The sequence below is a fragment of the Megalobrama amblycephala genome, unplaced genomic scaffold, assembly GCF_018812025.1.
Source record: "Megalobrama amblycephala isolate DHTTF-2021 unplaced genomic scaffold, ASM1881202v1 scaffold561, whole genome shotgun sequence".
Taxonomy (NCBI): domain Eukaryota; kingdom Metazoa; phylum Chordata; class Actinopteri; order Cypriniformes; family Xenocyprididae; genus Megalobrama; species Megalobrama amblycephala.
In genome coordinates this window covers 24,038-46,376 of record NW_025953471.1, presented here as the reverse complement: position 1 = coordinate 46,376, position 22,339 = coordinate 24,038, and the positions used below count along the sequence as shown (strand labels likewise).

At 35.7% G+C, this 22,339-nt stretch overlaps 1 protein-coding gene across 2 annotated transcripts; it reads right to left on the bottom strand.

The window, feature by feature from the left end:
* Positions 1-6,164: 6,164 nt before the first annotated feature.
* LOC125262032 (cytochrome P450 2M1-like) lies at positions 6,165-22,067 on the bottom strand. 2 transcript variants are annotated; one of them, XM_048180582.1, is made up of 9 exons: positions 21,681-22,067; positions 9,761-9,923; positions 9,520-9,669; positions 9,156-9,316; positions 8,330-8,506; positions 7,945-8,086; positions 6,904-7,091; positions 6,668-6,809; positions 6,165-6,437 (listed from the first exon to the last, which is right to left on the bottom strand). In XM_048180582.1, exons 1-9 carry the CDS (start codon positions 21,870-21,872, stop codon positions 6,253-6,255), a joined length of 1,500 nt encoding a protein of 499 aa, XP_048036539.1. In that variant the 5' UTR covers positions 21,873-22,067; the 3' UTR covers positions 6,165-6,252. The 2 variants fall into 2 exon arrangements, with proteins under 2 accessions (XP_048036539.1, XP_048036540.1); XM_048180583.1 differs by having other exon boundaries at positions 21,735-22,067.
* Positions 22,068-22,339: the final 272 nt, after the last annotated feature.

Below are 22,339 nucleotides of genomic sequence, written 5' to 3'. Positions count from 1 at the left end.
CCGCGCATCACTGGTTTACATATCAACAGTATCAACACCGAAATGAATCTGCAGCAGTCAGGTACTAGCTCTCTAAGTTAAGTTCATTATTACTGTAATGTTATGTGCTTTGAGACATGAGGTAGTTTAACGCCGTCTCTTGTAACACTTTGCTGAGAGCAGCTGTGTGTGTGTGTGTGTGTACGCGTTTATGTGTTTTGGAGGAAGTGTGGCTTTGGACTGCGATTTGCAGGGAGGGTGGGATCGTATGTTTTCAATGCTAGCAGGCTAATGTTAGCATTTCCCAGATCAACTACTGCACCTTTAATATTTTAAATTTAAAAAATGAAAGGTTTTTTTTTTTTTTTTTTTTTTCAAGTTAACAATAATAACCCTGAAATCCTATATATCTTCACATAACTGCTATTTTACATATTGTTTCTTTAATTCCAGGTACAGTCAGAAATCAAAAAGAAATGGCAGCGATGGAGATTGGGAATAAGCTTTTTGGATGACCAGCGGAATACAGGTAGCAACACACAGCAGGGAGGTGCCAGTCCTCTGTGCCAACATGAGCCGGCCTGCTCTCCCGAGTGCCCTCTGGACAGTGGCTGCCAACTGTGCTCAGACCCATCACCCACAGACACCCACCTGACCGTTCAACAACACTGCCATCCTGGAGCAAAGAAACGGCAAGGCATACTGCTATATCTCTGCCCGAAAACAGGTTATTAACGGATTGGATGTGCCTGCTTTACCCCGATGTGCCACAGAGGGCGAAATGATGTTTTCTGAGAGCTACTGCTGAATGATGTGGACTGTGCTGGCCACTGATTGGAAAACAAAGCTGGATATCATGGAGTGTCTTGGAATATGAGATCTCATTGTTTTTGTCAAAAGGATATTCCTACATCACGTTTCTCACATTATGCCTGACAAACCTCTTTTTGTTTTTCTCATTTTATATCTGCCACTATACCTCAGTTTGGACACAAGATGAATTCTTTTATGCACCAACATTGTGGATCAACCGTCTTCATTGCCACAAAGCCATTCGTATTTTTTCATCATTAGGATTACTGTATCTGTTGAAAGGTCAAAGGTAAGGCACACAAACATTGCCTAGCCTGCAAAATCAACAAAATTACCATCAATATAGTCATCCCAAAAAAGTATTTGGACCATTAAGCCACACATCCACTACAATTAATTTTTTTTTTTTTTTTTCGAAAGAAATTCATTCAAATTTATTTATCATGGATGCTTTAAATTGATCAAATGTTTCAGAATTTTACATGGTTACAAACAAATAGATTTCTATTTCAATTAAATGCTCTTATCAAAGAATCCTTAAAACATGTATCACTGTTTCAACAATAATATTAAGTGGCACAACTGTTTTCAACATTGATAATAATAAGACATTTTATGAGCAGCAACAGCAAATCATCATAATAGAATAATTTCTGAAGGATTATGTAACACTGAAGACTGCTGAAAATTCAGGAATAAATTCCATTTTAAAATATATTAAAATTGTTTATTATTATTATTATTATTATTATTGTAACAATATTTCACAATATTACTGTTTTTACTGTATTTTTGATCAAAAAAATGTAGGTCTTGGTTTGATGTTTATCTAATGCAGTCAATTTTATGTGCAGGTTAAATACTTTTGGGGGTGATTGTATATTCATACAGAATAAGTACCAATAATAAGCTTAATTACACTTATAAAATGTCCATAAACAGCAAATTAGCACTAGACTGAAGTTCCCCTGACATTATTTTTAACGCACATATTCCCTCTTATATGATAAGTGCCTCTGGACTGGAGGCATTAAATGTCTACTATGAAGGTTTTGTATAGCTCTTATGTAACCTGCTCAACCAGGACGGCGTGCTCTAGACATTCTCTTAAACAGCAGGAAATCGAATTCCTTTTTTTATGCTTCTACATTCCACTCAATGGCTTAATCCTTTTTCATTCATTGCCATGACAGAAACCAACTGTGAACTGTATGTCTGAAAGGATTAGTAGGTAATTTAGTTATTAGGCAACAGTAATAACATTATCAAACATGGAAACAGTTTGTTCCCAAAACTTTATGAAGGCTTAATTTAGTGTATCCCCTCTTTCTTTTTTTTTTTGAACCACTCACAAGGACAGATCTATTCTTGCTCTTTATTTGTTACTATCACTTCACTGGACACTTTTATTTCTGTTACTATGATGGAAGAGTGCAATAATAATAGTGATATCTCTGTATGTTGTACCTGATATATTATGTCTAAATTTTATGCATGACGATGCATCAAGCGGAGGTCGTTATTCTATTGCTTTCACATTGAGGTTTTTCCACGGATTCATTGACATCTAAAGCCACCTAGTGGACGTAGTGAGAACTGCACAGTCTTTTTTTATCATATTGTCAGTGCTGAATGACATTAAGGGATTAGTCCACTTTGAAATACACTTTTCCTGATAAATTTACTCACCTCCATGTCATCCAAGATGTTCATGTCTTTCTTTCGTCAGTCGAAAAGAAATGAAGGTTTTTGAGGAAAACATTCCAGGATTTTTCTCCATATAGTGCATTTCAATGGCTACCAACAGATTGAAGGTCCAAACTGCAGTTTCAGTGCAGCTTCAAGGGCTTTAAACGATACCAGATGAGTAATAAGGGTCTTATCTAGCGAATCGATCGGCCATTTTCGAAATAAATACAACCGTTTATGCTTTATAAACAAAACATTAGGTGCGTCCCAATTCGCGTACTTATGCACTATTCTATGACGTTTTTAAGTATAAATAGTGCGAGTAGTGCGTTCACACTGAAAATTCCAAAAAGAAAAAGTGCACTTTAAATACCCAGATGATGCACTAAATTAACGGAAAAAACGAAGTGTGGAATGTTGGACACTTCGTGCACTCGACTGTCGCAGCTTTAATTACGTAGTGGAGGGGAAGGGAGGATCGGACTCTGTTGTTAAATGACAGAATAACCTTATACAATTCACGCACTACATGGATGAGTGCATAGTGCACAAGTACATAGTGTATAAGTGCATAGTGTATAGTGCGTCATTTGGGACGCAACTATTGCCTTGAACGTACTTTCCGCTTCCGCATTCTTCATAACGCTTACGCTGAATGTTCTACGCCTTCCCTATTCTACTTACGGAACGAACGCGGCGCCAGTTTCGTTTTTTTCCGTAACTTGAATAGGGAAGGCGTAGGACATTCAGCGTAAGCGTTATGAAGAATGCGGAAGCGGAAAGTACGTTCAAGGCGACATTTTGTTTATAAAGCATAAACGGTTGTATTTTTTTCGAAAATGACCGATCGATTCGCTAGATAAGACCCTTATTACTCATCTGGTATCGTTTAAAGCCCTTGAAGCTGCACTGAAACTGTCATTTTGACCTTCAATCTGTTGGTAGTCATTGAAATCCACTGTAAGGAGAATAATCCTGGAATGTTTTCCTCAAAAACCTTCATTTCTTTTCGACTGACGAAAGAAAGACATGAACATCTTGGATGACATGGGGGTGAGTAAATTTATCAGGAAAAGTGCATTTAAAAGTGGACTAAAGCTTTAATTGAGTGCAAAGAGTTTGTGGTCATGCATGAATTTGTCAGATGTCTTTGTTGTACTCTCTGATACAATTGTCTAGTTCTGATGAACCCACTGTAAAACGTATAGAGTTATGTATCACACATCTATCACCCCTCTATTTTTATCCAGCAATCATCTACAGATTACAGAATAACGGGCCTTTCACACAGAACAGTTTTTACACGTAAAAACACGAGGAGCAGGGCAGTGAAATGAGAAAAAAACACACCAAGTGCGTTCAGTGTTGCCAGATTGGACTAAAGATTTCCAGCCCAACTACAGCTTAAAACCCGCCCATTTCAAAAAATACCAGCCCAAAATACATACTGTTATTAAAACTGTTATAGAATAAAACACACAATTTTTTTTTTCTTATTAAACAACCAGACTAACAAATCGCACATTGGAGAGCACCAGGCTCGCCCCAAGTATATCCAGTGCATCTTTTTTTTTTTTTTTTAAATATAAATGATAATTTTAATAAAACACAAGGTCTACATCGGAAACCTCAGAAGGGGACAACATTTTTTATTGTTCTTGTGCTACTATTGTCAGAACTACAGTTCTTTTCTAATAGGCCAATTCTCAAATCATTTCATTATACTTTTCTTTTTGTATTAGTAGGCTACTTACAAATTTGTGCTTAATTACCAACTAATTTTTTTTTATATTATCATTATTAAAATTATTATTATTATTTAACTTATAGACCACTGGGCGAATTAACATGAATTCTCGTTTTTTCCTTCTTTTAATTTTAAATAAAATAATGACTGAATGATACACTGAATCGTCACTAGACACTATATCAGCTATTACGTTTCAGAAATGATCAAACATCAGAATCGCCTACCACAGGTGTAATCCATGTTTTTAAAGACGGGTCGCTCTCCCATTCCTTTCTGTAGGACTTTTTGTATTTACCCCACTTTGGCATGATGATGATGATGAATGACGATCACTGATGATGATAATGCAGTTTTGACGATATAATGAATTAGCCTACAACAACCCGCCAATCAAGCTTGAAGTCTGATTGGACAGGATTCCCCTGAACCTTATTGGCTAACCTGAACCATACCTAATTTAAACGTCATCCTACATTATATAATTTATTTTATAGTTAGTTTTCATTAAAAAAAATATAATAAAGAATACTGTTTATAGTCAAAAATAAAAACCCGCCTGTTGCATCAAAAACCAGCCCAAATTTTAAAGACCCGCCCAATGCATTTTTTTCGGGTCGGACGTGACCAAAAGGAGCCCGATTGGGCGGGAACCCGCCCAATCTGGCAACACTGAGTGCGTTGTGTTTTTGAGTCGTGAATTTTGAGGGCATTTTCATGTACTAGACAATATTCATCTCTAAATGATGCACCATTATTAAATATAAAATAATACAAATATTAGGAAAATATTCCATATTTTTTACTATTAGTGTTCAATAAAAAAATGCATTTAGGGGTTAAAAACAAAACTGCATGCATTTTGCGGAAGAACATTATTTTGGTTATGCTTCCGCTCATGTGACTACTGATTATAAAACATTTACTACTAGGCTTAAGAGATATAACCAGCTTAGATGAAAATAATCTTAAGCTGTCTAGCTGAAGATGTTACAGTAGCTATACCCATTAATAGACACAGTACTTTAAAATAAATTTCCATCCCAGCACTACAACTCCTAATGAAATGACCCTTCACAATAGATAATGCTTTACAATTATCTCTGTTAGAGAGCTACATATGGCAATTTATCTGTTCAATAAAACACTTTACTCACCTGTTGAGTAATAAAAATTATTACTACGTTGGAAATTATTACCATATCCACGTCTCTTTTACAACATTTCAAATCCCTCAGTTCTTGCCATCTCGGGGAAACAAAAGGCGATGTTGATTCTTGTTTTATTACGAGCTCTATCGCATTATATTTTTTCTGCATACTCTTCTCTGTTCGTCTTTTTTTAACGGTTGAACATTTAGCTGCTCCATGTCAACTTTTCTGGCTCGTTGTGACAACTAACCTATGCTGCTCCCACACCATACATGCGTCAAAGTAGCCGGAGCAACTTTTCTCTATTTACAAATATAACCAGACACACACAAGCGAGTGATGCATGCCCGTAATTTCCGGTGAAAACTATCCTGCTAGGTCTAAAATATAAACATATATTCTTACCTTAGTGGATCAGGGTAAAGGTAAAAACACTTTGGAAGAAGGATTGATGATGTATTTACTCATAATAATGTTGTTAATTTTGAAGAAACATGTCACACATAGTGTACCTTTAAACACAAAAAAATGTTCTGTGTGAAAAGCCCCCAAGTATAGAAAAAAAAATAAAGCACTGTGCCAACTCAGATGCTAAAATGCATTATTTGTAAAAGTGCCAATATTATTGTTTGACCTGTAAGGTCATAAAATAGACCTGTAAAAAAAAATTTTTAAAAATTATTTGACACCTGAAATGAGGTATTGGTGGCTGTAATTCATCAGAAAGGTAAATGCTAAATATTAATCTTGTATTTGCCAAAAAAAAAAAAAAAAGTGCAATAATATCATTTTGCACATATTTATTTCCATTAAAGCATCAAAATGAAATGAGACTATGTTGAATCTTTTCTTTGTATTTTGTGGACACATCCTCTACATCCTAGGAATGGCATAGCACTCGTATGTGCGGGGCATGCGGCCAAAACTGCAATTTGTAGGCTTTGTGTCGAGCTCTTCTGGTGGCACCATTGCCTTGAAGGTGAAGTGCTGAAGGAGGGAAGTGAAGAAGACAAAGAGTTCTGTGCGAGCCAGAGCCTCACCGAGACAAACGCGCTTGCCTGTCAAGAGAGCACACAGAAGTTGGTTTAAAATCTTTTCCCTATGTGTCATCCATTTTTTGTCTGTGATTTGCCCTTTAAAGGCAACTACTGAGGAATAAATTATTTAACATGGTTATTTTTGTCCCATTATGACTAAAACACTGATAAACATAATTTAGCATGTGTTGACTTCAGTTTTCATCTAAAGAGCAACATTTTTATGGTCTAACATGCACAATGAAGCTCACCCATGCCGAATACAACAAATGCATCATTCTTCTTGAATCTGCCATCTGCATCCAGGAAGTTCTCTGGATCAAAACAATTTGGGTTCTTCCACAGTTTCGGATCTACAAGCACGGAGGATAGTAGAGGAAAAACCATGGCCCCCTAGAAGAAATTTTATTTTACAAATAAATAGAAAGATGCAAATAATAATAAATACCTAATGAATCAAGATGATGTAAATGCATGAGAAAATTACCTTAGGAATGACATAACCATTGTATTCAGTGTCGCACATCATCTTGTGTGGGACAGCGATGGGGGCGAGATCCATGCTGCGCTGGACCTCGTGAATTACTGCATCTGTATACGGCAGCTTCTGTCTGTCTTCAATGGAGGGCCAGCGGTCCTTTCCTACAACCTCATCAATTTCCCGCTGAACACGCTCTGTGCAGAAGAAGTCAAAGTAAAACTTAAAGGGTTAGTTCACCCAAAAATGAAAATTCTGTCATTTATTACTCACCCTCATGGTGTTCCACACCTGTAAGACCTTTGTTCATCTTCAGAACACAAATTAAGATATTTTAGTTGAAATACGATGGCTCCGTGAGGCCTCCATAGGGAGCAATGGACACTTCTCTCTCAAGATCCATAAAGGTACTAAAAACATATTTAAATCAGTTCATGTGAGTACAGTGGTTCAATATTAATATTATAAAGCGATGAGAATATTTTTGGAGCACCAAAAAAACTAAATAACGACTTATTTAGTGATGGCCGATTTCAAAACACTGCTTCATGAAGCTTTGGAGCATAAATTAATCAGTGTATCGAATCTGCTGTTCGGAGCGCCAAAGTCACGTGATTTTAGCTGTTGGCAGTTTGACACGCAATCTGAATCATGATTCGACACACTGATTCATAACGCTCCGATGCTTCCTGAAGCAGTGTTTTGAAATCGGCCATCACTAAATAAGTCGTTATTTTGTTTTTTTGGTGCTCAAAAAATATTCTCGTCGCTTTATAATATTAATATTGAACCACTGTACTCACATGAACTGATTTAAATATGTTTTTAGTACCTTTATGGATCTTGAGAGAGAAAGTGTCCATTGCTCCCTATGGAGGCCTCACGGAGTCATCGGATTTCAACTAAAATATCTTAATTTGTGTTCTGAAGATGAACGAAGGTCTTACAGGTGTGGAACGGCATGAGGGTGACTAATAAATGACAGAATTTTCATTTTTGGGTGAACTAACCCTTTAATGCTTGGAAAGAGAAGCATTTGTTTGACCTCACCTTGAACATCTGGGTGCTTCATCATCAGAAGCAAAGCGTGTCTGATGGTGGATGAAGTGGTTTCTGTGCCGGCGCTGAACAAGTTCCATACTATAGAAACCAAGTTGTCAAAATGATATTCTGTGTCAGACTTGTCTTTCTCCTGCAAAAGAGAACAGGTGCATATAGGGTCTCTTTTATACTGTCAAAGATTAATAGTATACTTAATAAAACAAGCTGTGTGATCACATCTAAAACTTGTAAATGAAGTAAGTTAACTGGAAGAATTTTTTACATTGTTATCTGATATCATGTCATGGTCTCACCACCAGATGGTGCAAATAAATGTATTCAGGACTGTATATGGCTAAATATTTTTAAATGGCCATTTCTTTCAGTTATTTACCTCTTTCATTTTTAGCACAAAGGCCTCAATGAAGTCCTGTGGGCACGAGGGATCCACATTATTCATCCGAGCCCTGGCTTGATGTTTACAGTACTCTCTGGCCTCTTCTAGGTCTTTAAACAGCTGATGGTGTTTACCGGGGAAGAGACTGACTAACCTTGGGAATATATTATAGATCTGAAAATAAAATAAAGAAACATCAATTTGAGGCTCAAAATACAATTATATATCTTATGCAAAAACATTTTTTGTACTATTTTACAACTTAAAATTTGTTTAATGTATATATACATGCACACAGCTGTTCAAAAGTTTGAGATCGGTGAGATTTTTAATGTTTTTAAGTCTTTTCTGCTCACTAAGGCTGCATTTATTTGATTAAAAATACAACAAAAAATAATAATAATATTGTGAAATATTACAATTTAAATTAACTTTTCTATTTTAATATATCTTAAAATGTAATTTATTCCTGTGATGGCAAAGCTGAATTTTCAGCATCATTACTCCAGTCTTCAGTGTCACTTGATTCTAATATGCTGATTTGATGATCAAAAACATTTATTATTATCATAAATGTTACAAACAGTAACAGTTTTCAGGATTCTTTGATGAATAGAAAGTTCAAACAACAGCATTTATTTGAAATAGAATCTTCTGAAACATTATAAAAGTCTTTTTATCAGTTGAATGCATCCTTAATAAACAATATTACTGTTTTTACTGTATTTTTGATCAAATAAATGCAGCCTTTGTGAGCATAAGAGACTTCTGAATGGTAATATCTAAAAAACATTTATATAAAAAAATCACTGGAGTGCAGTACCTGTCCAAGAGGACTGTTGAGGATAGTGAAGTAAGTATTTACAGTCCGGAGGAGAAACTGAAACTGTGGATCCTCAAATTCAAACCTATGGCCAAAGACAATGCTGCAGATCACATTGGACACGGCATTAGACAGCATGTCTGCAGGGCTGAATGCAGAGCCTTGAAGGAGAAAATAAGTTCTGTAACATGAGATGTGACACACAGTGTAAAATATTTTCTCAAGTTTATTCTAAATAATGGAACCACTATATGTTTGATTGTAATGTTTTATTGATGCACCCTTTGTCATGTTTTTGTAGTTTATGTCTGCAGTTTGTTTCATCTGATAATCTAAATATAAGATTATATAAAAATTATTTTACCTTCACATTTTTTAATCATTTCCACAAGATATTCAGCCTCCTCCCTGACTCGTTCCTCGATGCTCCTGCGGCCCATTCCAAAGTCCTTCAGAGTCGTGAGAGAGAATTTGCGCATCTGCTTCCATCTGTGTCCGCTGGTAGACATAACACCTGCGCATAGAGAAAATGTTAACATTTCTGGTCTACTACTAAAAGAGACATCAAATAAACCATGTAAACTTTAGGCATCAAGCGACCTCACCATATCCCAAAGTGGACTTCATGATCAGCGGATAGTCGGCCCTGCCACTGAATTCCTCACCAAGACCAATCATAGTTTCCTTTAGGGCTTTATATCCAGAAATGATAATGACAGGTGTGTTTCCCAACCAGATGGTGACAACAGAGCCATACTTCTTACTGAGCTAAGGGAAGAAAAGTTACATGGGCTCAATATGGGACATTTCAATGTTATATGTGTATTCAAATTACATGTACTTCAAATCAGCTCAAATATTGGTGACTAACAACCTCAAATGTAATTAACATATAATTAATTATTATTATTGTTTTATTATTTATTTTATATTATTTATTTTATGGAAAATAATCCATATTACAAAATCAAAACAACGCAAATATTACAAAATGTGACATTAATAAGTGTGTGAGTCACTCGTTTTTCTAAAGGGACACTGTCCAACAGCGACACCCGCAGGTGAATAAATCGTGCTATGATTTGATGTGATTAGTTTGTTTTGTATGGAAGTAATTTAATGCCAAATGTTTTCGAAATAAAAAGCTTGTTGAATTGCACTAATTGAAAAAAATAAATGCATTACATTAGCTGTGCTTGCATTTTGATGCATTTTATTTTTAAGGCTTGAATTTTTATGGGCGAAATTCAACATGGTTGTATATTTAAGCTGTGAATATTTCAATTAAAAATATTTCACACACATTTTCATTATTAAAAATTCAATAATTTATTTTCACCTTTCAGATTTCACTTCAAAATATTCATTCTGTTTAAAAAATACAACCTATAAAATTCGACTAACAATTTTCAGTCCATTTTATTTCGCTTTACAAATTCGCTTCCACAAATTCAGTGGTTAAAATTCGGCAGAAAATTCAACATTTCACATCCGGGAACTGCAGGAAAAGCAGTAGAGTGCCGATGCATGATCTCTATCTGCTGTTAGTCTTCTTCACCAGCAGGTGTCGCTAGCGGCTGTTTAAGACCAGATCACGGCTAGTAAGTCATCATTCATTCATAAAAACGGATTTGCAGAAATGGAGCAAGCGGTAAGTGAATGTGTGATGATTATCAGGGCCAGTATGAATGCAGAAAAGCTGATAAAAACACAAAAGCTGCATTTGTGTTTAATTCAGTGTCTTTATGGTTAGGCTACCTGTGTAGGCTACATAAGCAGCTTTCTCTCCAGTGAACGAGATTATAATGTTATTCCCCGATGCTGGTGTACAGATCAAATGTTAAATTTGAGGTAGATATATATTTCTCTCTGTTGTTTAGTTTCCTCAACTTTATATAGCGGCGCTGTGTTGTAATACTAGGGTTTCCCTCATCCGTCATGGATTCCCCTGCCATCAGGACATATAAAAAGCTTAAAAGAGCTTAATGGACTCGTACAGTGATATAAAACACCAAACTCGCACCTCATTTGTGATGTAGGTTATACTATATATGCTCCAAGAAAGCAGATACTCGCATAAAGTTGTTTTGACGCTGAACGTTTGATATTCGCAAATTTAGGGACCGTCTCTAAAGTTACAACATTGGTATTCACGTTTCTACCTTCAATAGCGTTTAAAGAGAATGATTTACAGTCACAAAACCAACTGTAAAGTGTTCATCTAGGTCTCAGGTATAATGCAAACCTTTTAGATTTTTGATGTTTATTAAAATAAAATGTAACACTTTATATTAACTAGTTAATATGATCTAACAATGAACTGCACTTCTACAGCACTTATTAATCTTTGTTAATGATATTAATTCCAGCATTTACTAATACATTATTAAAATAAAGAGTTGTATTTGTTAACATTAGTTAATGCACTGTGAACTAACATGAACGATGAACTGCTGCATTAGTAACAAATGTATTGCTCATGGATAGTTCACGTTAGTTAATACATTATCAACCTTATTGTAAAGTGTTTCCAAATAAACTGTCAAATAATATGTAAATATTGCTATGTATTTCACTACTGTATGGGATCATACAAAAAATGCCATAATTTAAATCTCAATAGCATGTGATGAGTATGATTTACAGTCACAAAACCAGCTGTAAAGTGTTCATAGGTGTCAGGTCAAACAGTGATGCGCCCTACTCTCTCTCTCTCTCTCTCTCTCTCTCTCTCACACACACACATATTCAAACACACACAACTTAAAATACTTTTTACTTTTTTTTACACATTCATCACACAATTTGTTCTACTTTGTTAATTTTATTTTTCCTGCTCATATGCTTTAGCAACACAACGTAAAATTTGTATAAGCAGGATAATATATGAGCAGGAAAATAAAAATGAACCAAGTAGAACGAACTGTGTGATGAATGTCTAAAAAAAAAAAAAAAAAAAAAAAAAAGCATATGTGTATGTAGGCTACTTTGAGTGGGGTGTGTTTGAATATGTATGTGTATGTGCGTTTACAAGAGTTTGTGTGAGTTCAGGTGTGTGTGTGTGTGTGTGTGTGTGTGTGAGAGAGAGAGAGAGAGAGAGAGAGAGAGAGTAGGGCACATCACTGTTCGACCTGAGACCTAGATGAACACTTTACAGTTGGTTTTGTGACTGTAAATCATTCTCTTTGAACGCTATTGAAGGTAGAAACGTGAATACCAATGTTGTAACTTTAGAGACGGTCCCTAAATTTGCGAATATCAAACGTTCAGCGTCAAAACAACTTTATGCCAGTATCTGCTTTCTTGGAACCTATATAGTATAACCTACATCACAAATGAGTGCGAGTTTGGTGTTTATATCACTGTACGAGTCCATTAAGCTCTTTTAAGCTTTTTATATGTCCTGATGGCAGGGGAATCCATGACGAATGAGGGAAACCCTAGTATTACAACACAGCGCCGCTATATAAAGTTGAGGAAACTAAACAACAGAGAGAAATATATGTCTACCTAAGATTTAACATTTGATCTGTACACCAGCATCGGGGAATAACGTTATAATCTCGTTCACGGGAGAGAAAGCTGCTTATGTACTACACAGGTAAGAGGTAACCATAAAGACACTGAATTAATCACAAATGCAGCTTTTGTGTTTTTATCAGCTTTTCTGCATTCATACTGGCCCTGATAATCATCACACATTCACTTACCGCTTGCTCCATTTCTGCAAATCCGTTTTTATGAATGAATGATGACTTACTAGCAGTGATCTCGTCTTAGACAGCCGCTAGCGACACCTGCTGGTGAAGAAGACTAACAGCAGATAGAGATCATGCATCGGCACTCTACTGCTCTTCCTGCAGTTCCCGGATGTGAAATGTTGAATTTTCTGCCGAATTTTAACCACTGAATTTGTGGAAGCGAATTTGTAAAGCGAAATAAAATGGACTGAAAATTGGTAGTCGAATTTTATAGGTTGTATTTTTAAACAGAATGAATATTTTGGAAGTGAAATCTGAAAGGTGAAAATAAATTATTGAATTTTTAATAATGAAAATGTGTGTGAAATATTTTTAATTGAAATATTCACAGCTTAAATATACAACCATGTTGAATTTCAGCCCATAAAAACTCAAGCCTTAAAATACAATGTATCAAAATGCAAGCACAGCTAATGTAATACATATTTTTTTTTCAATTAGTGCAATTCAACAAGCTTTTTATTTCAAAAACATTTGGCATTAAATTACTTCCATAGTTTTCTTTTTCTTTTTTTTCTTTACAAAAATTTTTTTGCAATACTTAATTCTTTTGCAAAACTATGCGGGATTATTTTGACTCCATAGGTTCATAGCGCGAAGCTTATTTTAACACCGCACACTAGCGAAATCTTGTGGTCAAAAGGTGGAAAAGCTGCCTTTGCGTGCCATATGACCCAGCTTAGGGGTGCCCAAACTGCGGCCCGGGGATGAATTTCAAACTGCGGCCCGCAGCCTGTCTATTAAAATCTATTATACGTGGCCCGCCATGCATAATTTACAAATCGTGCAGTTTCACAATGTCAACACAAAATGGCAGTATTAAAATTTAGGCCAGATGGACATTAGACGTGGTAACGCGGCAAAAGCGGAATGAAATAGCGCTGCTTGTGCACACCGCACAGGGCGCGACTAGGGTGACGCGACTCACGAGCTCACAAAATCCCTGCGTTCCATTCGGAAGGGCTCATCCCTATGCCCTAATCCCTTCAAAGGGTTTACCCTCCGGAGTGAGAGCTTCAAAGGGATGAAGGGTGTAGGGGTCAAAAAACTCTTTTTTTGGAACGCACTTCTGCGTCATCTTAACGAGACAATCAAGGAAAAGTAGATTGCGCAAGCTGCGCCCTTTGTTTAACGTTAGTTTATTTATTTATTTTAGGTTTATCGCATGTAGGCTATATTGTGTCTATGTATTTTAAACATTTGAATGGACTGATAAAGGAAGCTGTAAAATTTTTGTTGAAGTACAGTGTCTTGACCATAATAATATACTATATCTAACTTGTATAAATATTACAGTAGTATAGAAAAATTCTATACATACATTTATAGGTAAAATCAAAATCCATTCTGTGACGTCAAACAACTTCCCTGTGCAAAGGATCATGGGGGCCCGAAGTGTCCATCAGTTGTACCCTTCGAAATCCTTCATTCCGAAGGGCCCTTTGAAGTGGCCAGTTTTGAGCACTTCGGTTTGGAACGACCCTTCAACATGGCGGCCATGATTGTTTTTACTCTGAAGTGCCCTTCGGAGGGCGATATATCCCGTTTGGAACGCACAGAATGTGTTATAAACTGTGTCCCAATTCAGGGGCCGCGCACTTCGAAGTGCATGAAAGGGGTGGGGTTTTGGAGTGGAGGGTTGCCAGGTCTGCGCAACAAAACCATCCCAAAAGTAGCGTAATTACAGCACAAGTGTAAAAGTATCCCAATCCCAGACTTGGCAACAATGAGCCGAGCGTCGTTACATGGCTAGCGGCCGTGTGACAGACAGCTGACAGTTGACGTTTGTGTGTGCATTTTAAAGTTTTATCATGACTTTCTATTGGGTTTTGACACGTTCACTGCCGACGACGACAGGACACTGGACCAAAATATGTATGGTTAAACTATGTAATGTTAGTTTTATATTTTATATTATAATTTCAAAGGCCGCTTTTCCCCCCACTTTTCTCAAGAACAGAATACAGTGCATTAAAATGTGTCGATATAAATATTATTTAAATGTCACTTTGCTAACTTAACATAAAAAAAATAAACTGTACAGAAATTAGGCGGTTTCATTGACAAATACATAATATACATATATTTGTAATGTAATTTATTTGTAAATGAGCTGGAGTAATTTCTGTCCTTTTTTTTTTTTACTTGTTCACATGTGTAAATAAAAGAGAATTGTTCTGTTCATTGTTTATTTCTTTTATGCAACTTGTAATTTTACATGAAAAGTTATATGTATATAATATTTTTTTCATTATGTAAATTAAATTTTACATTAAATACATCGTTCTAAAGCTACATTACATAAGGTACCTTTTACAACTATATACAACAGAACTTAGATTTAACATCAGAAAAATAGCATAACATTTTTAACAAAACATAAAACATATTTGTGTACACTTTCATTCAGCTGAGAATGGAGACGCTGGTGCAGCGTATTATATAAATATATAAAAATAAAATCAGAAATATTTGAACATACAAAACAGATCTATGGTCCATTCAAATTTTGTCTTGGTCATCATAGCTTTAAAATTCTTGCCTGTTACATATAGTCATGCTCAGGAGGTATATTTTAAGATGTCAGTGCAAGTTTCACAGTTAACATTTCATTTAAAAAACAAGGTTAACTAGTTGCTAACGATATAAAACTAACATTACATAGTTTAACCATACATATTTTGGTCCAGTGTCCTGTCGTCGTCGGCAGTGAACGTGTCAAAACTCAATAGACCAATTTGGTGTTTGCAAACAGCGATGACGTTTTTTATGGGCGGAGCCTACCTGGTTGCAGAAAATGACAGTTGAGCAGTAGCAGTCTATGGAACCACTGTCTATGTATGGAACCCACGAAATAAAATAATTAAAAAAAGTTAATTTTGAGTTTATATCTCACAATTCTGACTTTTATTTCTCGCAAACCTGAGTTTATATCTCACATTTCTTACAAAGAAAAACAGAATTGTGAGATATGCTCGTTATCCTGTAACTCGTTATACTCGTTTTCTGAATTGCAATTTATCCCGCAATTCTGACTTTTTTCCCCTCAGAATTGTGAAATAAACTCACAATTGCGATTTATAATGGCCGAACTGGGAGTCATAAACACGCAAATGCAAGAAAAAAAGTCAGAATTGTGAAATAAAAATTTTATAGACTATGTTTAAAAGTTATCTATGTAAAATGTTATAGGTTTAAATATTATTTCATGCTGTAACTGCTATGTATGTATGTCCTCTGAACTGTATATGTGAATATTATGTAGACTTACTGTTTACATCAAATTCCTGCTTTAATAGTAGACTAATCCTTGCAGGTGTCATCAGTCCAGTCTGTGAAACGTCTCCGTTTAGCTTCAAAGGACGTTTTCAATGATGGTTTTCTTTAAAAATGAAGACTATATTTTTTTGCATTCCGATTCCAACATCCAGAGGCACAACAAAACGTTTTTCTCTTATTCTGTGGATTTTGCACATTTTCCTCCAATTGCTACCGCTATTTTTCTGCAACCACTATGCGCGCGCAGCTGCAAGTGACGTAATTGTGACGTCTGCTCCAAAGAGGTCTATAGAAAGTCATGATAAAACTTTAAAATGCACACACAAACGTCAACTGTCAGCTGTCTGTCACACGGCCGCTAGCCATGTAACGACGCTCGGCTCATTGTTGCCAAGTCTGGGATTGGGATAGTTTTACACTTGTGCTGTGATTACGCTACTTTTGGGATGGTTTTGTTGCGCCGACCTGGCAACCCTCCACTCCAAACCCCCACCCCTTTCATGCACTCCGAAGTGCGCGGTACGGTGGCCCAGTAGTGCACAACACAAAGAAATTAAAAAAGCAAACATAAGTTCACAGCACAACGAAATAAAGCCACAACACAACGGAAACAAGCCACAACACAACGAAATAAAGCCACAACACAACGGAAATGCTCCCGACCACTAGGGGGCTCTCAGAGCTCGGTAATATTACTATTCCTTGCCACTGTTCTATAAAGTCGACAGTTTTACAAAGATATCAATACCATGATTAGTTTTAAGTATGTAAGCATTGTATATCAAAATATTAATTAAAAATCAACTACGTTCACAATAGCTTCATACTTGTGAATGATTTGACGTGATACCACGGCGCATGATAAAGGGAACATCCACCAATTCCACCAAGTGGATAAAACGTATAATTTGTATTCATTAAAATTACTTTTAACATTTAAAAACAGACATGTTCAAATTCCAAAGGTTGTTAGTTCCTGTTGGTAAGACCGACAAGCTTTGGAATTTGAATATGTATGTTTTTAAATGTTAAAAGTAATTTTAATGAATACAAATTATACGTTTTAACCACTTGGTGGGATTGGCAGACGTTCCCTTCATCTTGCGCCATGGTAGCGCGTCAAATCATTCACAAGTATAAATATGAAGCTATTTTGCACGTAGGTGATATTGAATTAATATTTCATGTCGATATACGGTGGTTACATACTGTTTAAACTAATCGTGGTATTGATATTACTGCCGACTCTATAGAACAGTGGCAAGGAAAACTAACTTTACCGAGCTCTGAGATCCCCCTAGTGGTCGGGAGCATTTCCGTTGTGTTGTGACTTGATTCCGTTGTGTTGTGGCTCAATTCCGTTGTGCTGTGGCTCGATTCCGTTGTGCTGTGGCTCGATTCCGTTGTGCTGTGGCTCGATTCCGTTGTGTTGTGGATTTATTTCGTTGTGTTGTGGCTTTATTCTGTTGTGTTGTTTGCTTTTTTAATTTCGTTGTGTTGTGCACTACTGGGCCACCGTAGGCGCGGCCCCTGAATTGTGACACCGCTAGAGTCTCGATCACACGAGCACTAAACAGCCAGTGAGAAGTGTTCGAGTTCGGCGCAGTGGTCTCAGGTACAAAGTGCAAATCTGTGGTTTAATTCAGTTTAAAGTCAGTTGAAACTGCGCTGACTGAATCAACAACACTAACGTGCAAATCAGGAGAAACACTGAGCCGATCCAGTTAGAATACTTTTAAACCAACAATTCAACAACATTTATCATGGATTTACAGCGGTAACATTACCTGTAACTGTGGTATTTTGTCAGAAATGTAGGTTAATATCTCATTTTATTTATTTTTTGATGTAGATATATGTATTAAATGAGCAATAAAGGCCAAATTACAGACTTTTTTTTTTGTCATAAACTTGCAGTTTTGTGCATTCATGTTTATATTAAATGTGTTTATAGACTAAATACCATAAAGTCATTCTAGATATAGAAACAATATTTTTACTTTTTACCATGTAGTGAGGTGACATATGTGGTTTACATATATATATAGGCCCTAATTGAAAAGGAACCGGCCGCCAAATGTGTCCACAACATCGAATCTGGACCCACTATGGTGGTAAATTGATGCCAAAACCATTGAAAATGGACAGACTAAAAGTCACAAATAGATATTACAACTTGTAAACACAAAACACAATCTACAAATAGATAAAAAATCCGCAAACAAAGTCCTTGTGATCCGCAAATGTAAAACAAGATCTACAAATAGATACAAAGTCCTCAAACAAACTCTTTGTGATCCACAAATATAAAGCATGATCTACAAAAAGATTAAAAATCCACAAATAAACACATCCTGATTCACAAATAGAAATCAGTGACTTGTACTTGAAAACCAGAATTTGAATGAATGTAAAGTGACTTGTTTGCAGGTGAAGATCATGTTCTGTTTGTAGATTGTGTCACATTTGTTTTCATAATTCTGACACTGTTGTTTCGCTGTTGTGACAAAATAATGCCATAATCACTGAAAATGAAGAGACTATGAGTCAAAAATGCATATTACAATTTGTAAACACAAAACAAGATCTACAAATAAATTTAAAATCTGCAAATGTAAAACACAATCTGTAAATAGATTCCAAATCTGCAAACAAACTCCTCATGATCCGCAAATGTAAAACAAAATCTACAAATAGATAAAAAATCCACAGACTCTTCATGATTCACAAATAGAAATCAGTGACTTGTACTTGACAACCAGAATTTGAATGAATGCAAAGTGATCAAAAGCGGATCATGAGGACTTTGTTTGCGGATTTTTTATCTATTTGTAGATTGTGTTCTGTGTTTACAAGTTGTAATATCCAGGGGCGCAGATAGGAATTTGTAACTGGGGGGGACCAAGCTGTCAGCAAATGATTTAAACTCAATTAGTTATTTGGCGTAATTTGGGCTTTAACTTGTGCTCAAGTAGTTACTTTGCAAAATTTGGGCTAATGCTTTGCACTTAAAAGCCATTGGGGGATTCTTATTTGGAATCACGGATAAACAACAATGAACAAAGGTAAACAAAGGCCTACCTGATCACCACTAGCAATGCATGATCAGACTGTTATTTACTAGTATGCCAATCACCCACCAAAACTTAATTTGTCTTTAGCAAAGTATGTTTTATTTAAACATTTGCTTATCTCAGCATAGAAAGGCTATCATTATGAACAAAAAAAGCAAAGAACCTATGTGCAAAATAATAATAATAATAATAAAATAACAACAACAACATATTTACATAAATAAAAATAAGTATGTATACGGAGTATGAGAAATTCCGTCTAGTGCAGCCAAACAAATTTACTTAATGAAGGACCCAAAAACATCTCTCCTCCTTTCATTACCCTGAACATACTGCTGGGCAATTTCTTGTCTGTCCAGTCTGTCAAGTCTAAAACTACTATTTCAAATGTCTAAGAATAACTAAACATTTGAAATTTAAGTGTTAATTACAAGTTTGTTGCAATTTACAGAAATATCTTTCAAACAATTTTTTTTTCATCCTAGCCCATAATTTAAGAATCTATATCCTCCGTTGCTCCATACAAAAAAAAAAAAAAAAAAACATGATTTCCTGCTATAAGAGGATGTCAAAAGTTTATGTAGGCCTTTATTTGTTGTTTGCATAAACCTTGCACCACACACATTTACTTATTATAATTATTTTTATAGTGGCTTGCATGACAGTGAACTCAATTTATACAGTACAATGGGTTAAATGATCAGATAAAACATTATTTCCATTATGTTTGGCTAATTGACTACCATTCATATAACCACAGTTTTACCACAAATACCATGGTTAAACTCGGTTAGAGTAGCAAAACCATGGTTAATTTGTGGTTACCATGGTTTAACTATGGTTTAACTACATGGTTTAACTACATTTTTTTGGTTTTATTTGTAGTAAAACCATGGTTCATTTTCGTAAGGGCATTATTGTCAAACTAGCTATTCTCCTTCAAAAAATCTAACCTGCCACATATGGGAAAGTCAACAGGCACAGGATACTTACATTGTTTGTTTTTTTTAAAAAACGAGGTGATTGTTTTTTGTCTCTTCATTCCGAAATCACCGACTCAGTCGGTGTCAGCTCAGTCATAGTATATGATCACTATGGTTACCGCTCTAAGTCCTACAGGCACGATTGAGGCAGCTACCAGCTCCTCATAGGACCCCGCGTTGCCAAGTCCGCGGTTTTCCATATGGTTTTTCCCGCAGAATTGGGCTACTTCATCACTATTTCCGCGGGCTGTTTTTCATGTCGCGGGTTGAAGCAACACCAAATGTGATTTTTACCGGGGAAGCAGTCCCCCTGAAACGCGATTGGGCTTGTTTTGAGTAGCAATTGGGTGGGTTTTGTTGTAACCTGGCAACCCTCCCGGCGTCACTCAGGAGTCGTAGCAAGCCAAGCACGCGCGCACACACACACACACACACAGAGCGTAAACGTCAGGTATCGTGTGTTTATTGACAGCAGAACAGCGTGTAGTGAGAACGTGACTACAAAGTAATAGTGACCGGTGTAGATTATTATTGTGTGTCACCTTGCTCTGCCCCGTTCGTAGGGGGGGACGGATCGGGTCACTATGAATCTGGGGGGGACATGTCCCCCCCGTCCCCAGTGCCATCTGCGCGCCTGGTAATATCTATTTGTAACTTTTAGTCTGTCCATTTTCAATGGTTTTGGCATCAATTTACCCCCATAGCCCCCTTTTAAAAAAGTTTGGACAAAAAAAAGCCTTTCTTTCACACACACACACACACACACACACATATATATATATATATATATATATATATATATATATATATATATATATATATATATATATATATATCAGTTTGTGCATGCTATGAAAAACAAAAGCAATAAAAATATAAATGCTCTTTCACGTGTCGTGCTACTTACACAATGTATGAATAAATGAGTCTGTGAATGAATTTATGAAAAAATTAATAAATGGGCTCTTGAATCAAGCTCCAGAAAAGTGCTTCACTGTGAGATGTTTCGTTTTTTTGTTTGTTTTTCTTTAGTTATTATTTTGGAATAAATGTAAAAATGCTTAGGCTATAATAACACTAACTTAATGATATACTTGGTTTAAATAAATAGAACATTAATTACATTCAAGTTACTGTAAAAAAAAAAAAAATATATATATATATATATATATATATATATATATATATATATATATATATATATGTGTGTGTGTGTGTGTGTGTATCAACGATTTCAGGCGAATATATATAGATATATTTAATTATATTATATTTGATTTATTCAGTTTTTGTATTCTGGGCATTAAACGGTTAATTAGTTTACCTGCACATGTAGTCCTATTAGTCTTGAACACAATCATAGGCTACAAGCAGTTACTCCAATAGGCCTACTTTTACTGAATAATAGTAGTGAATGGACCTACTAACCTCTAGGTAATATTTGTAGGCTTCCTTGACATTAAATTGAAATAAATTTCCCACCAGTAGATTCGGAGCGGGTCCTGGTGGCAGCCGCCCAAAATTGCTCTTCTTTCCTCGAATCTTCCACAGCAACAACAGAACCAAGACAGTCATGACAACAGACACTGCATTTGTCTTCAATGCCAACAATATATCCATCCTTCAAATTTCTCCTGACTGGGTTGATTCGCAGAAAGTAACCAAAACTGACGTTTGTTTCTGGGTTGAACTTGGTAACGCAACACAGCGCAAGCAAACACGCATCTGCGAAGTTACACTGACTGTCGAAGATTGTCGAGGATTCCCGAGGACTTGTTGTTATACGTTGACATTCAAACTTATTTTTTAATCATTTAAAGAATAATTGCAAGCAAAAGGTCTCGAGACTTAGAATTAGATGAGTTATTTTACTTCACTTGACTAGTGGAACTTATTAATAATATATTCGTTTTTTGTTTGTTTTTCATTAGACATAATTTATTTTGTTGTTGTTTTGGGCATTTTAAGAAATATGTTTATATATATATATAGATAGATAGATAGATAGATAGATAGATAGATAGATATAAAGAATATGATGCAAGTTTCATGATTTACATATTTATTTGTAGTGTTAATTGAGATTA

What these genes read in the sequence shown, in the direction of transcription:
- LOC125262032 (XM_048180582.1), bottom strand. Translation starts at nt 21,872, where the DNA reads ATGGATATATTGTTGGCATTGAAGACAAATGCAGTGTCTGTTGTCATG. An exon ending in CCTACAAATATTACCTAGAG is followed by an intron (nt 9,924 to 21,680) that starts GTTAGTAGGTCC and finishes TTCTTCCCTTAG; the next exon opens with CTCAGTAAGAAGTATGGCTC. An exon ending in ATTTGTTGTATTCGGCATGG is followed by an intron (nt 6,438 to 6,667) that starts GTGAGCTTCATT and finishes CTCTCTTGACAG; the next exon opens with GCAAGCGCGTTTGTCTCGGT.